Genomic DNA, 15142 nt, shown 5'->3' with positions numbered 1-15142 from the left:
ACCGGGATCCGTTGAAGCGTTCCAGAGTTATAACCTCATAAAGGGACAGTGGTCAAAATTGTAAAAATTGGCCCGGTCCATAACGTGCAAACCACCCTTGGGGGTAAAGGGGTTAAAAAAAATGCTGTTGTAAAAATAAGAAATTGCTGGTCAACTTTTAACCCATATAACTCCCTAACAAAAAAAAATTTTGTTTACAAAATGGCGCTGATGTAAAGTAGACATGTGGGAAATGTTATTTATTACCGTATATACTCGAGTATAAGCCGACCCGAGTATAAGCCGACCCCCCTAATTTTGCCACAAAAAACTGGGAAAACTTATTGACTCGAGTATAAGCCTAGGGTGGAAAATGCAGCAACTACCGGTGAATTTCAAAAATAAAAATAGATACCAATAAAAGTAAAATTAATTGAGACATCAGTAGCTGCGTTCATATATCCCCATATCTGCCCCATACTGCGCTCTGCTGCGTTCATATATCCCCATATCTGCCCCATACTGTGCTCTGCTGCGTTCATATATCCCCATATCTGCCCCATACTGTGCTCTGCTGCGTTCATATATCCCCATATCTGCCCCATACTGTGCTCTGCTGCGTTCATATATCCCCATATCTGCCCCATACTGTGCTCTGCTGCGTTCATATATCCCCATATCTGCCCCATACTGCGCTCTGCTGCGTTCATATATCCCCATATCTGCCCCATACTGCGCTCTGCTGCGTTCATATATCCCCATATCTGCCCCATACTGTGCTCTGCTGCGTTCATATATCCCCATATCTGCCCCATACTGTGCTCTGCTGCGTTCATATATCCCCATATCTGCCCCATACTGTGCTCTGCTGCGTTCATATATCCCCATATCTGCCCCATACTGTGCTCTGCTGCGTTCATATTGCCCCATATCTGCCCCATACTGTGCTCTGCTGCGTTCATATATCCCCATATCTGCCCCATACTGTGCTCTGCTGCGTTCATATATCCCCATATCTGCCCCATACTGCGCTCTGCTGCGTTCATATATCCCCATATCTGCCCCATACTGCGCTCTGCTGCGTTCATATATCCCCATATCTGCCCCATACTGTGCTCTGCTGCGTTCATATATCCCCATATCTGCCCCATACTGCGCTCTGCTGCGTTCATATATCCCCATATCTGCCCCATACTGTGCCCTGCTGCGTTCATATTGCCCCATAGATGCTCGGTATAAGTCTGTGCCATGGCCGCTGCTGCTGCAATAAAAAAAAAAAAGCCATACTCACCTCGCTGATTGCAGCTCCCAGCGTCCGGTCCCGGCGTCTCTCTGCACTGACTGATCAGGCACAGGGCGCCGCGCACACTAGTGCGTCATCGCGCCCTCTGACCTGAACAGTCAGAGCGCAGACGCCGGGAAGATGGATCGGCGCCCGGAACGTGGACAGGTGAATATAACATACTCACCTAGTCCTGGCAATCCTCGCGCTGTCCCCGCCTGTCACAGCTGGTCTTCGGTGCCGCAGCTTCTTTCTCTATCAGCGGTCACCGGCACCGCTGATTAGAGAAATGAATAGGCGGCTCCGCCCCTATGGGAGGTGGAGCCGCCTATTCATTTTTCTAATGAGCGGTCCCACGTGACCGCTGAAGAGAGGAAGAAGCTGCAGCGCCGAAGCCCGTGGGACGGCAGGGACAGCGCGAGGATCGCTGGGACTAGGTAAGTATACCTCAGCGCCCTCTCCCCCTCACCCGCCGACCCCACCGCTACCGTGACTCGAGTATAAGCCGAGGGGGGCACTTTCAGCCCAAAAATTTGGGCTGAAAATCTCGGCTTATACTCGAGTATATACGGTAAGTATTTTCAAAATTTTCCGCTTTTTTCACAAATAAACGCAGGTAATATCAAAGAAATTTTACCATTATCATGAAGTACAATATGTCTCGAGAAAACAATGTCAGAATCACCGGGATCCGTTGAAGTGTTCCAGAGTTATTATCTCATAAAGGGACAGTGGTCAGAATTGTAAAAATTGGCCCGGTCATTAACGTGTAAACCACCCTCGGGGCTTAAGGGGTTAAAGGTACTTTGTTCGTGGGACCACCCCTTTAATCTTGCTTCCATATTACAAAGTTAATTGTTATATTTGATAAGGAAAAACTTTCTCAATTGTATATGCAAAGAGAAAGAGGACTTGACCTCTACAGCGCCACCTGTTGGAAACAGGCATCTTGACATACTAGAGCTGGTAGGTTATTCTCCACAAGGAGAAATGTTTCCCCTTAGATCCCTTTCTCAATTGTAGATATTTTTTTTAAATAAATATTATAGTTGGCCTGCAGCTTTGTCAAAGCTTTTCATTTTGGTCCTCTGTGTATTTGAGTTTGCCTTCCCTGTTCTAGAACAACCTGGAAACCATCAGCAAAAAGCTGTAACTAAGATCCAAAGTCCATGTTTTACTAATAGTGTATTTATTAAATATATAAGTTTTAACGCCAGCTTGCTGATGGCTTCTACTTAACCTAGAACCATAAATTACTCGCCTATCCCCTGTGCTCGGTTTGTACTAAAAAGTGATATAATATGCAAATTGCCACTTCTGAGAAAAAGAGGACTTAAACTCTATAGCGCCACCTGTTGGAAGTAGCGATCCTACAAGTCACAATCAACCCTTAACGAGTCGTGCAATATGACTTAGGATAAAAGCCAAATCAGTATCTCAATTCGCAGACACGGTATTTCGGGCTGTTGGCCCTCGTCAGAGCGAAGCATGAGAACTGATTTGGCTAGGTGAGAGGCTCTGGACTGGGGTCTAAGGGGTAACGTTTCTCCTTATGGAGAGTGACATACCAGCTCTGGCTTGTCAAGGTAAGGAGGCTTATTCACCGTGCAATGCTCCTCTGGGAAATATAATATGCAAAAAGTATATACTAAAAAGTGAAAGAGATTAGGCACCATTCATTTAGAAATTATCTACAGAGCATGCTATATTCAGGATTTACCTTTTGCTAATTTATCATGTTTTTCCAGGTAGTTGAACCAGTCTTGGCAGGAGGTGATTTCATCACTTTTCTCGCTGGGGATATCCTCCTTGCAGGCTGATTTTAATTGGTCTAGATCCTCGTTGGTAATGTTTTCAGTAAGCTCCTGCAGCAAATTGCCGTACTCCTCCATGGCCCCCTAGAAACAAGAAGGAGGTGTTAGAGAATATACCTTCCCCTGATGGACAAGAATGTAAATATTATAATACTGCCCTATATATGCAAGAATATGGTTACTAAAATACTGCCCCATGTACAAAAATATAACTACTATAATACTGCTCCTATGTACAAGAATATAGCTACTATAATACTGCTCCTATGTACAAGAATATAACTACTATAATACTGCCCTCATGTACAAGAATATAACTACTATACTACTGCTCCTACGTACAAGAATATAACTACTATAATACTGCCCCTATGTACAAGAATATAACTACTATAATACTGCCCCCTATGTACAAGAATATAACGACTATATTACTGCCCCTATGTACAAGAATATATCGACTATAATACTGCTCCTACGTACACGAATATAACTACTATAATACTGCCCTCATGTACAAGAATATAACTACTATAACACTGCCCCTATGTACAAGAATATAAACACTATAATACTGCCCCTATGTACAAGAATATAACGACTATATTACTGCCCCTATGTACAAGAATATATCGACTATAATACTGCTTCCTATTTGCAAGAATATAAGTACAATAAAACTGCCCCCTATGTACAAGAAAATAACTAATATAATACTGCTCCCTATATACAAGAATATAACTACTATAATAGAATGTAAGTCCGCAAGGACAGAGTCCTCTTCCCTCTGTACCAGTCTATCATTGTAAATTTATTTTCTGTTAACAACATCTATAACCCTGTATGTAACCCCTTTTCTCATCTACAGCATCATGGAATTAATGGTGCTATATACAGTAAATAAACAATCATACTGCTCCTATGTACTAGAATATAACTACTATAACACTGCCCTCTATGTACAAGAATATAACTACTATAATACTGCTCCTATTTACAAGAATATAACTACTATAATACTGCCCTCTATGTACAAGAATATAACTACTATAACACTGCCCTCTATGTACAAGAATATAACTACTATAATACTGCTCCTATTTACAAGAATATAACTACTATAATACTGCCCCTATGTAGAAAAATATAACTACTATAATACTGCTCCCTATATACAAGAATATTTCTATTATAATACTGCTCCTATGTGCAAGAATATAACTACTATAACACTGCCCTCTATGTACAAGAATATAACTACTACAATACTGTCCCTATGTACAAGAATATAACTACTATAATACTGCCCCTATGTACAAGAATATAACTACTATAATACTGCCCCCTATGTACAAGAATATAACTACTATAATACTGCCCCCTATGTACAAGAATATAACTACTATAATACTGCCCCCTATGTACAAGAATATAACTACTATAATACTGCCCCATATGTACAAGAATATATACATAATTGTCTAAGGGTCACTTCCGTCTCTCTGTCTGTCCTTCTGTCACGGTTATTCGTTCGCTGATTGGTCTCGGCAGCTGCCTGTCATGGCTGCCGCGACCAATCAGCGACGGCCACAGTCCGATTAGTCCCTCCCCTACTCCCCTGCACTCACTGCCCAGCGCCCGCTCCATAATCCCCTCCACTCACCGCTCACACAGGGCGGCGGTAACGGCCCGCGGTGTAACGTACTCCGTTACCGCTGCTATTAACCCTGTGTGTCCCCAACTATTTACTATTTACTATTGATGCTGCCAATGCGGCATCAATAGTAAAAATATCTCGTTAAAAATAATAAAAAAAAAAAAAAACCTGCTATACTCACCCTCCGCCACCTTTCTCGCTCCTCTCCATGCTCCCGGGACCGCTCCATTGCAAGCGGCAGCTTCCGCTCCCGTCCCAGGGCTGGTATGCGACAAGGACCTGCCGTGACATCACGGTCGGTCATGTGACCGCGACGTCATCATAGGTCCTGCTCACACCAGCCCTGGGACCGGAACGCAAGCTGCTGCTTGCAATGGAGCGGTCCCGGGAGCATGGAGAGGAGCGAGAAACGCGGCGGAGGGTGAGTATAGCAGGACTTCAACGGGCTATAGGTGAGTATATGTTTATTTATTTTTTTAAGTCTCTATACTACGTGGCTCTGTGCTGGGCAATATACTATGTGGCTGGGCAATACATGACTGGGCAATATACTACGTGGCTGGGCAATATACTATGTGGCTGGGCAATATACTACATGGCTGGGCAATATACTACGTGGACATGCATATTCTAGAATACCGGATGCGTTAGAATCGGGCCACCATCTAGTAACTACTATAATACTGCCCCTATGTACAAGAATATAACTACTATAATACTGACCCTATGTGCAAGAATATAACTACTATAATACTGCCCCAATGTACAAGAATATAACTACTATAATACTGCTCCTATGTACAAGAATATACCTACTGTAATACTGCCCCCATGTACAAGAATATAACTACTACTAATAATAATCTTTATTTATATAGCGCCAACATATTCCGCAGCGCTTTACAGTTTAATAGTATCAAACACAACAGGCATAAGTAACTACATTAACAATACAATAATTAAAATAAAATAAAACAACCCTGCTCGTGAGAGCTTACAATCTACAATGAGGTGGGGGAGATACGAAGCACAGCTGTGTATTTACAATGATGTATTTACAATGATGATCCAGCCATCTTCAGAGGGTGGGGGAATAGATGGGGATAGTGAATGGGCTACACACACACACAAACATAAAATGAGTTTGATTAGTGAACGTGGTGGGCCACTCTGAACAAATGTGTTTTGAGTGAGCGCCTAAAACTATGCAAATTGTGGATGGTCCTAATATCTTGGGGTAGAGCATTCCAGAGGATTGGCGCAGCACGGGAGAAGTCTTGGAGTCGCTAGTGGGAGGTACGGATTAGGGCAGAGGTTAGTCGAAAGTCATTTGCAGAGCACAGCGGTCGGTTAGGCCGATAGACAGAAATGAGGGAGGAGATGTATGGGGGTGCCGCACTGTGGAGAGCTTTGTGGGTGAGAACAAGTACTTTGAATTGTATCTTGTAATGAATGGGCAGCCAGTGTAATGACTGGCGAAGAGCGGACGCGTCCAAGTAACGATTAGCCAGATGGACAACCCTGGCTGCTGCATTAAGGATGGACTGGAGAGGGGAAAGTCGCGTGAGGGGGAGGCCAATTAATAGAGCATTGCAGTAGTCCAGGCGGGAGTGGATCAGGGCGACAGTGAGGGCTTTTGTTGTTTCCATGGTGAGAAAAGGGCGGATTCTAGAGATGTTCTTTAGGTGTAAGCGGCACGAGCGGGCAAGAGATTGTATATGGGAGGTGAAGGATAGATCGGAGTCAAACATAACACCCAGACAGCGCGCCTGCTGCTGGGGTGTTATTATGGTGCCAACCATGGAGAGGGAAATGTCAGATTTAGGGAGGTTCGTAGATGGCGGGAGCAGAATAAGTACAGTTTTGGAGAGGTTGAGTTTCAGATAGAGAGCGGACATGATGTTGGAGACTGCAGACAGTCAGTGGCGTTCTGTAGTACAGCGGGGGTAAGGTCAGGGGAGGATGTGTATAGTTGTGTCTCATCAGCATAAAGATGGTACTGAAAGCCAAATCTGCTGATGGTTTGTCCAACTGAGGCCGTGTAGAGGGAGAAGAGAAGGGGGCCAAGGACTGAGCCCTGAGGTACACCGACAGTGAGAAGAAGAGGAGAGGAAGTGGAGCCAGAGAACAGAACACTGAAGGAGCTGTCAGAAAGGTAGGAAGAGAGCCAGGAGAGAGCAGTGTCCCTAATGCCTAGTGACTGGAGCCTAGAGAGTAGGAGAGGGTGGTCAACAGTGTCGAAAGCTGCAGAAAGGTCGAGAAGAATGAGCAGAGAGTGGTCACCGTTACGTTTTGCTGTCAGAAGGTCATTGGTCACTTTGATGAGTGCAGTTTCAGTCGAATGTAGGGGGCGGAAACTGGACTGTGAAGGGTCAAGGGAGTGAGTGGAGAGGTAACGGGTAAGGCGGGAGAATATCAGGCGCTCCAAGAGTTTAGAGATGAAGGGGAGATTGGAGACTGGTCTGTAGTTGTTTGTGCAGGATGGGTCGAGGGTGGGTTTCTTTAGTTATGGAGTAATGCCAGAGGAGAGGGAGAGATTAAAGATTGTAGTTAGGTGAGTTGTGAGGGCTGGAGAGAGAGACTGGAGGAGGTGTGAGGGAATGGGGTCGGTGGTGCATGTAGTCAGACGAGAAGAAGAGAGGTGCCTGGAGACTTCTTCTTCTGTGATGGGATCGAATATGGAGAGTGAGCCAGGGGAAATGCAGGGAGGGATGGGAGTCACTGAACTTGGTGATTGGGAATGGATTTCCTGACGGATATTGTCTATTTTCTCTATAAACTGGGAGGCCAGGTCATCAGCATAGATGTCTGTGATAGGGGCTTGTGCTTTTGGCCTGAGGAGGGAGTGAAAGGTGTCAAAAAGTTTCTTGGGTTGTTGGCTAGTGAGGAGATCAGGGTGGTGAAGTAGGTCTGTTTGGCGAGTTGAAGGGCAGAGTTATAGGTCCTTAACATAAATTTGAAGTGTATGAAGTCTGGTGTGCGTGTTTTCCTCCATAAGCGTTCAGCACACCTAGAGCATCGCTGGAGAAATCGGGTTTGCGATTTGAGCCAGGGCTGTTTCACTCTGTGTTTGGAGGTTCTGAGGGTGAGGGGCGCTACTTGGTCAAGGGTGCTTCTAAGAATGTAATTAAAGTGATGTACAGCCAGATCAGGACAGAAGAGATTGGGGACAATGATGAGTGTAGGGAGTCTGAAAGTGTATGAGGGTTAATGGCATGTAGATTTCTGAATGTGCTGAAGGTAGGAGTGTGCTGGGGTGGGCAAGGATTTGTGAGTGTGAAGGAGAGAATGTTGTGGTCAGAAAGGGGAAGCTGTGAGTTATCTAGGTAGGAGATTGAGCAGAGCCGGGCGAAGACCAGGTCAAGGGTGTTACCGTCCTTGTGTGTCTCAGAGGTTGAGAGCTGTGAGAGGCCTAGAGAATTGGTTAGTGATAGAAGCTGGGATTCAGATGTGGAAGTGGGGCTGTTTATGGGGATGTTGAGGTCTCCCAGGATAAGTATTGGTAGTTCTGAGGACATGAAGTGCGGAAGCCAGGCAGAGAAATGGTCCAGGAAGTGGGTGGGTGAGCCTGGGGGCCAGTATATGCCCACTACTCTGAGGGAGAGGGGACAAAAGAGCCTGATGGTGTGGACCTCAAAAGAAGGGAATCAGAGTGATGGAGCTGGGGGGATGACCTGGAAGGTGCATTGTGGGGAGAGAAGTATGCCGACTCCACCACCATGTCTGTTTGTGGGTCTCGGGGAATGTAAGAATTGTAAGCCACCATGGGAAATGGCAGCAGGAGAGACCGTGTCAGAATCCTGAATCCAGGTTTTCGTTAGGGCCAGCAGATTCAGAGAGTTTTTCAGAAAGTAAATGTGTAGGAAAGGAAGCTTGTTGCATACAGACCGTGGATTCCAAAGGGCACAATCAAAAGAAGGAGATGAAGGAGTGCAAGTAATATTAGTAAGATTATTAAGGTTTCTATGTGAGGTAGGGTAGGGGTTGAGGTTGGTAGATCGTGGACCAGGGTTGGGCGAGAGGTCCCCTGAAATCAGTAGTAGTAGGAAGATAACAAGCAAGTAGTTTTTGAAATTGTATGAAGATTTTTGTGCAGAGAGTTTGGGCAAGATGGGCTGAGGTTTTTCAGAAAGGTGAGAAGTGCATGGGAGCTGTACATGGGAGAGGGAAGGAGTGAGGAGCTGATGTATAGGAGTTATGATGGAGGGGGGATTGGTTGGTGAGAGTGGATTGCAAGGGAACATAGGAGGATAGGAACAAAGCACATGGATAGAGGGGAGTGCAGATTGTGGGTTACCTGACTCCTGCCCTGACTAACTGCCATGGAATAACTGCTGTATCACGATGCTTAGCTCCGTGACGCTTTGCTTCTGGGATGCTTGCGTGCACCCCCACATGCGTGCACCCCTAAGGATGTTTCTAAATTTATAGTCCAGACTGCTGAGTCAGAAGAGATGGATTGCGGGAACTGGTTGAGGATAATTTGGCAGCTGGGGCCAGCACACCAGGGATTTTTTTTTTTAGATGATCAAAGACATTCAGCCTGGCAACATCTATTTTGACACCTTCCACCAGATAAGATCTACACTGATCCCAGTCATGGATATGCAACAGTGAGTTTTAAGTACAATGCACCAAATGAATTATACCAATGAATTAGCAGACACATTAAAATATGTTTCTAGATGGTAAAGCAGCAGATGACACAGCAGACAGGAAGCATGGGAAGTTATACCATAAGAGTCTATTGCAGCAGATGAGACCCCAAGATACTACTATAATACTGATCCTATGTACAAGAATATAACTACTATAACACTGCCCCTATGTACAAGAATATAACTACTATAATGCTGCCCCTATGTACAAGAATATAACTACTATAATACTGCTCCTATGTACAAGAATATAACTACTATATTACTGCCTCCTATGTACAAGAATATAACTACTATAATACTGCCCTCTATGTACAAGAATATAACTACTATAATACTGCTCCAATGTACAAGAATAAAACTGCTATAATACTGTCCCTATGTACAAGAATATAACTACTATATTACTGCCTCCTATGTGCAAGAATATAACTACTATATTACTGCCTCCTATGTACAAGAATATAACTACTATAATACTGCCCTATATGTACAAGAATATAACTACTATAATACTGCCCCTATGTTCAAGAATAAAACTGCTATAATACTGTCCCTATGTACAAGAATATAACTATAATGCCGGTTGTTATTAATGCTGTACATGATCTATCAGCTCATTATTAGAACTATTCTCGCAGTACTTTGTGTTATGTTCAAGATGTGATGGAAACAACAGATTGGATGACAGTTGTGTGAGGACCCACCACTGTCATGGTGTCCTTAGTGTGTTAAGTTGTGGCACACAATCTCCAGCATTGGCAGAGTGGTGGTGATGAAGTGTTAATGACACAACACCCTTCAGCCTTCCAGTTTGTCTTCATACTTCACACCCCTTATGCTGAGATAAGAATACCCTACATTCCTATGGTTTCACAGCTCCCTGAGAAATATCTATTGTCTGTACTCTGTTTTAGGCCACCAGAAATAGTGACAGCACAAAGTTATGACCTCCCTCATTCGTCACTCTTCACTTGTCTCCCTCTATTAGCTACAGTCATGGCCAAAAGTATTGACACCCCTGCAATTCTGTCAGATAATACTCATTTTCTTCCTGAAAATGATTGCAAACACAAATTATTTGGTATTATCTTCATTTAATTTGTCTTAAATGAAAAAAAACACAAAAAGAATTGTCACAAAGCCAAATTGGATATAATTCGACACCAAACATAAAAAAGGGGGTGGACAAAAGTATTGGCACTGTTCGAAAAATCATGTGATGCTTCTCTAATTTGTGTAATTAACAGCACATGTAACTTTCCTGTGGCACCTAACAGGTGTTGGCAATAACTAAATCACACTTGCAGCCAGTTGACATGGATTAAAGTTAACTCAACCTCTGTCCTGTGTCCTTGTGTGTACCACATTGAGCATGGAGAAAAGAAAGAAGACCAAAGAACTGTCTGAGGACTTGAGAAACCAAATTGTGAGGAAGCATGAGCAATCTCAAGGCTACAAGTCCATCTCCAAAGACCTGAATGTTCCTGTGTCTACCGTGCGCAGTGTCATCAAGAAGTTTAAAGCCCATGGCACTGTGGCTAACCTCCCTAGATGTGGACGGAAAAGAAAAATTGACAAGAGATTTCAGCGCAAGATTGTGCGGATGTTGGATAAAGAACCTCGACTAACATCCAAACAAGTTCAAGCTGCCCTGCAGTCCGAGGGTACAACAGTGTCAACCCGTGCTATCCGTCGGCGTCTGAATGAAAAGGGACTGTATGGTAGGAGACCCAGGAAGACCCCACTTCTTACCCCGAGACATAAAAAAGCCAGGCTGGAGTGTGCCAAAACTTATCTAAAAAAGCCTAAAACGTTTTGGAAGAATGTTCTCTGGTCAGATGAGACAAAAGTAGAGCTTTTTTGGGCAAAGGCATCAACATAGAGTTTACAGGAGAAAAAAGAGGCATTCAAAGAAAAGAACACGGTCCCTACAGTCAAACATGGCAGAGGTTCCCTGATGTTTTGGGGTTGCTTTGCTGCCTCTGGCACTGGACTGCTTGACCGTGTGCATGGCATTGTTAAGTCTGAAGACTACCAACCAATTTTTCAGCATAAAGTAGGGCCCAGTGTGAGAAAGCTGGGTCTCCCTCAGAGGTCATGGGTCTTCCAGCAGGACAATGACCCAAAACACACTTCAAAAAGCACTAGAAAATGGTTTGAGAGAAAGCACTGGAGACTTCTAAGGTGGCCAGCATTGAGTCCAGACCTGAATCCCATAGAACCCCTGTGGAGAGATCTAAAAATGGCAGTTTGGAGAAGGCACCCTTCAAATATCAGGGACCTGGAGCAGTTTGCCAAAGAAGCATGGTCTAAAATTCCAGCAGAGCATTGTAAGAAACTCATTGATGGTTACCAGAAGCGGTTGGTCACAGTTATTTTGGCTAAAGGTTGTGCAACCAAGTATTAGGCTGAGGGTGCCAATACTTTTGTCTGGCCCTTTTTTGGAATTTTGAGTGAAATGATCAATGTTTTGCTTTTTGCTTCATTCTCTTTTGTGTTTTTTCATTTAAGACAAATTAAATGAAGATAATAATACCAAATAATTTGTGTTTGCAGTCATTTTCAGGAAGAAACTGAGTATTATCTGACAGAATTGCAGGGGTGTCAATACTTTTGACCATGACTGTATACTACAGGGTGGGCCATGTATATGGATACACCTAAATAAAATGGGAATGTTTGGTGATATCAACTTCCTGTTTGTGGCACATTAGTATATGGGAGGGGAAAAACTTTTCAAGATGGGTGGTGACCATGGCGGCCATTTTGAAGTTGGCCATTTTGGATCCAACTTTATTGGGTCATGTGACACATCAAACCTATTGAGAATTTCACAAGAAAAACAATGGTGTGCTTGGTTTTAATGTATCTTTATTCTTTCATGAGTTATTACAAGTTTATGACCACTTATAAAATGTGTTCAAAGTGCTGCCCATTGTGTTGGATTGTCAATGCAACCCTCTTCTCTCACTCTTGACACACTGAAAGCAACACTGCAGAAGAAATGCTAGCAAGGGCTTCCAGTATCTGTTGTTTCAGCTACTGCACATCTCAGTATCTTCACAGCATAGACAATTGCCTACAGATGAACCAAAGATAAAAGTCTAAGGGGGTCAGATTGGGAGACCTTGGTGGCCATTCAACTGGCCAATGATGACCATCATGATGATGTGTTGCCCTCTTTATGCACTGAAGATGGCACGTTCCCTGAGTTTTTCCAGCAAGATGCTGCACCACCACATTATGGGTGTGAGGTCCGAGCATTCCTATATGAACAGTTTCCTGGAAAGTGAATTGGTCGTCGTGGGCCAGTTAAATGGCCACCAAGGTCTCCCGATCAGACCCAATTAGACTTTTATATTTGGGGTCATCTGAAGGCAAAACTGTGAAGATACGAGATGTGCAGCATCTGAAACAACGGATGCTGGAAGCCTGTGCTAGCATTTCTTCTGCAGTGTTGCTATCAGTGTGTCAAGAGTGGGAGAAGAGGGTTGCATTGACAATCCAACACAATGGGCAGCACTTTGAACACATTTTATAAGTGGTCATAAACTTGTAAATAACTCATGAAAGAATAAAGTTATGTTAAAACCAAGCACACCATTGTTTTTCTTGTGAAATGATAAGGAGTCCGAACAAGTGTGAAAAATGTTGTTGACAGGACTTGTGTCCAATTATCTAAAAAAATCTATTATTTTGCAGTGAAACTTTTTCCAACAATGACCTGTTCTAAACTGATGAAGCAACGGGTGCATCACCCATTAAATAAACCTCTGAGCAAATCCACATAGGGTCATGATTGGAGGGTAGTGTTCATAAGTTTAAGAATCATTCAGATCATATGGCACGAGATTGGTTATGGCAGGTATCCCATTTCTAAGCCATAATGTAAGTAGAATTACCCAGAAGTCTGTTCTCTGTACATCTTCAATGTACTAATTTTGGATCTATTCTAAAACATAGCCCCTTAATCTCATCAATTCTATGTAAAGCAGCCTGATGTGAACTGAATGTGTTACCTACATGCTCACAGCTCAGGGAAAACTAATTAACAGTTATTAACTGCATCTTTGCACTTGATTGCACGGGAGACATAGGGGAGGAGGGGTAGAACCAAAGGGTGTAAAGGCAAATGAGAAAAAAAAAAAACGTCCAGGATGATGTGAACGGCAGGTGAGCGCCATATCTCCCGGCAGCGCTGTAATAGATGCTGATATAATGAGATTACACGTGCTCTGCTATTTCATGATGCTGTATTAATTAGCATGCACATCTCTGTCTCTGTTTCAGCCATGAAAATTAATTGGCTAACGAGCAGAGCGGCAGGTTAATTTGCTGCCTGGTTGGTAAAATTGGAATGATACGGGTTCTTCTTTTATGTTAGAACCATTTTTTTTAAAAGGAACACTCCAGGGGAAAATGATACGCTGTGTTATTTTTACAGCAGTATCCTCAGGGGTGGAGCCTAATGCTGGGACACTTTTATTGGTGTGCTCTGCGTCAACCTCCACCCCTGCAGAACCTACACTAGAAATAATACTGGTCATTATCTGACCACTACTATAGACAACCAATACAATGTCCCCCCTAACACTAAAGACATTGAGAAGGAGGGGCATTAACCCCTTCCCGACCTCCGCCGTACTATTACTGCGGAGGTCGGGTCCCCTGCATGTCAAAGCCGGGACATGTCAGCTGTTTTGAACAGCTGACATGTACCCGCAATAGCGGCGGGTGAAATTGTGATTCACCCGTCGCTATTAACTAGTTAAATGCCGTTGTCAAATGCTGACAGCGGCATTTAACTGGTGCTTCCGGCAGCGCGGCCGGAAATGATTGCATTGCCGACCCCTGTCACATGATTGAGGGTCAGCGATGCGTCAGGACAGTAACCATAGAGGTCCTTGAGACCTCTATGGTTACTGATGCCGGCGTGCTGTGAGCGCCACCCTGTGGTCGGCGCTCATAGCAAGCCTGCAATTCAGCTACATAGAAGTGATCTGATGATCGCTGCTATGCAGAAGAGCCGATCGAGTGGTGCCAGCTTCTAGCTTCCCATGGAGGCTATTGAAGCATGGCAAAAGTAAAAAAAATATTTTAAAAAATATGAAAAAAAAAATATATATAAAAGTTTAAATCACCCCCCTTTCGCCCCATTCAAAATAAAACAATAAAAAAATCAAACCTACACATATTTGGTATCGCTGCGTTCAGAGTTGCCCGACCTATCAATAAAAAAAAGCATTAACCTGATCGCTAAACAGCGTAGCGAGAAAAAAATTTGAAACGCCAGAATTACGTGTTTTTGGTCGCCGCGACATTGCATTAAAATGCAATAACGGGCGATCAAAAGAACGTATCTGCACCAAAATAGTATCATTAAAAACGCCAGCTCGGCACGCAAAAAATAAGCCCTCAACCGACCCCAGATCATGAAAAATGACGCTACGGGTATCTGAAAATGGCGCAATGTTTTGTTTTTTTTAGCAAAGTTTGGAATTTCTTTTTGCCACTTAGATAAAACGTATCAAAAAGATACTAGGCCTAGATAATTAGCACTTCCAATATCAATACATCCCATAAGTTCACAAGGAAGTTAATGCCATAATGTAAGAAAACAATATACATTTTATTTCAGCACTAATAAACATAACATAAAATACACGTAGAAGGGAACACAGTCACAAAAAGGCTCAGCACCTATCTTCATCCAATAAATTACAAATTTCTATTAAATTAATACCTTAAG

The 15142-nt window shown here is 43.4% G+C and overlaps 1 protein-coding gene across 1 annotated transcript in view; it reads right to left on the bottom strand.

Annotated features, from left to right (window-relative positions):
- PEA15 (proliferation and apoptosis adaptor protein 15) overlaps positions 1 to 15142 on the bottom strand; it is a 156238-nt gene that overhangs the window by 13887 nt on the left and 127209 nt on the right. The window contains exon 2 of the mRNA XM_069728741.1: positions 2982 to 3159. Within this exon, the coding sequence (XP_069584842.1) occupies positions 2982 to 3153 (172 nt within the window). The 5' untranslated portion in view covers positions 3154 to 3159. The remainder of the gene's footprint in view (positions 1 to 2981; positions 3160 to 15142) is intronic.

The sequence above is a fragment of the Ranitomeya imitator genome, chromosome 1, assembly GCF_032444005.1.
Source record: "Ranitomeya imitator isolate aRanImi1 chromosome 1, aRanImi1.pri, whole genome shotgun sequence".
NCBI lineage: Eukaryota > Metazoa > Chordata > Amphibia > Anura > Dendrobatidae > Ranitomeya > Ranitomeya imitator.
The sequence above is the reverse complement of the archived record's forward strand: the minus strand, read 5'-3'. Positions and strand labels throughout refer to the sequence as shown.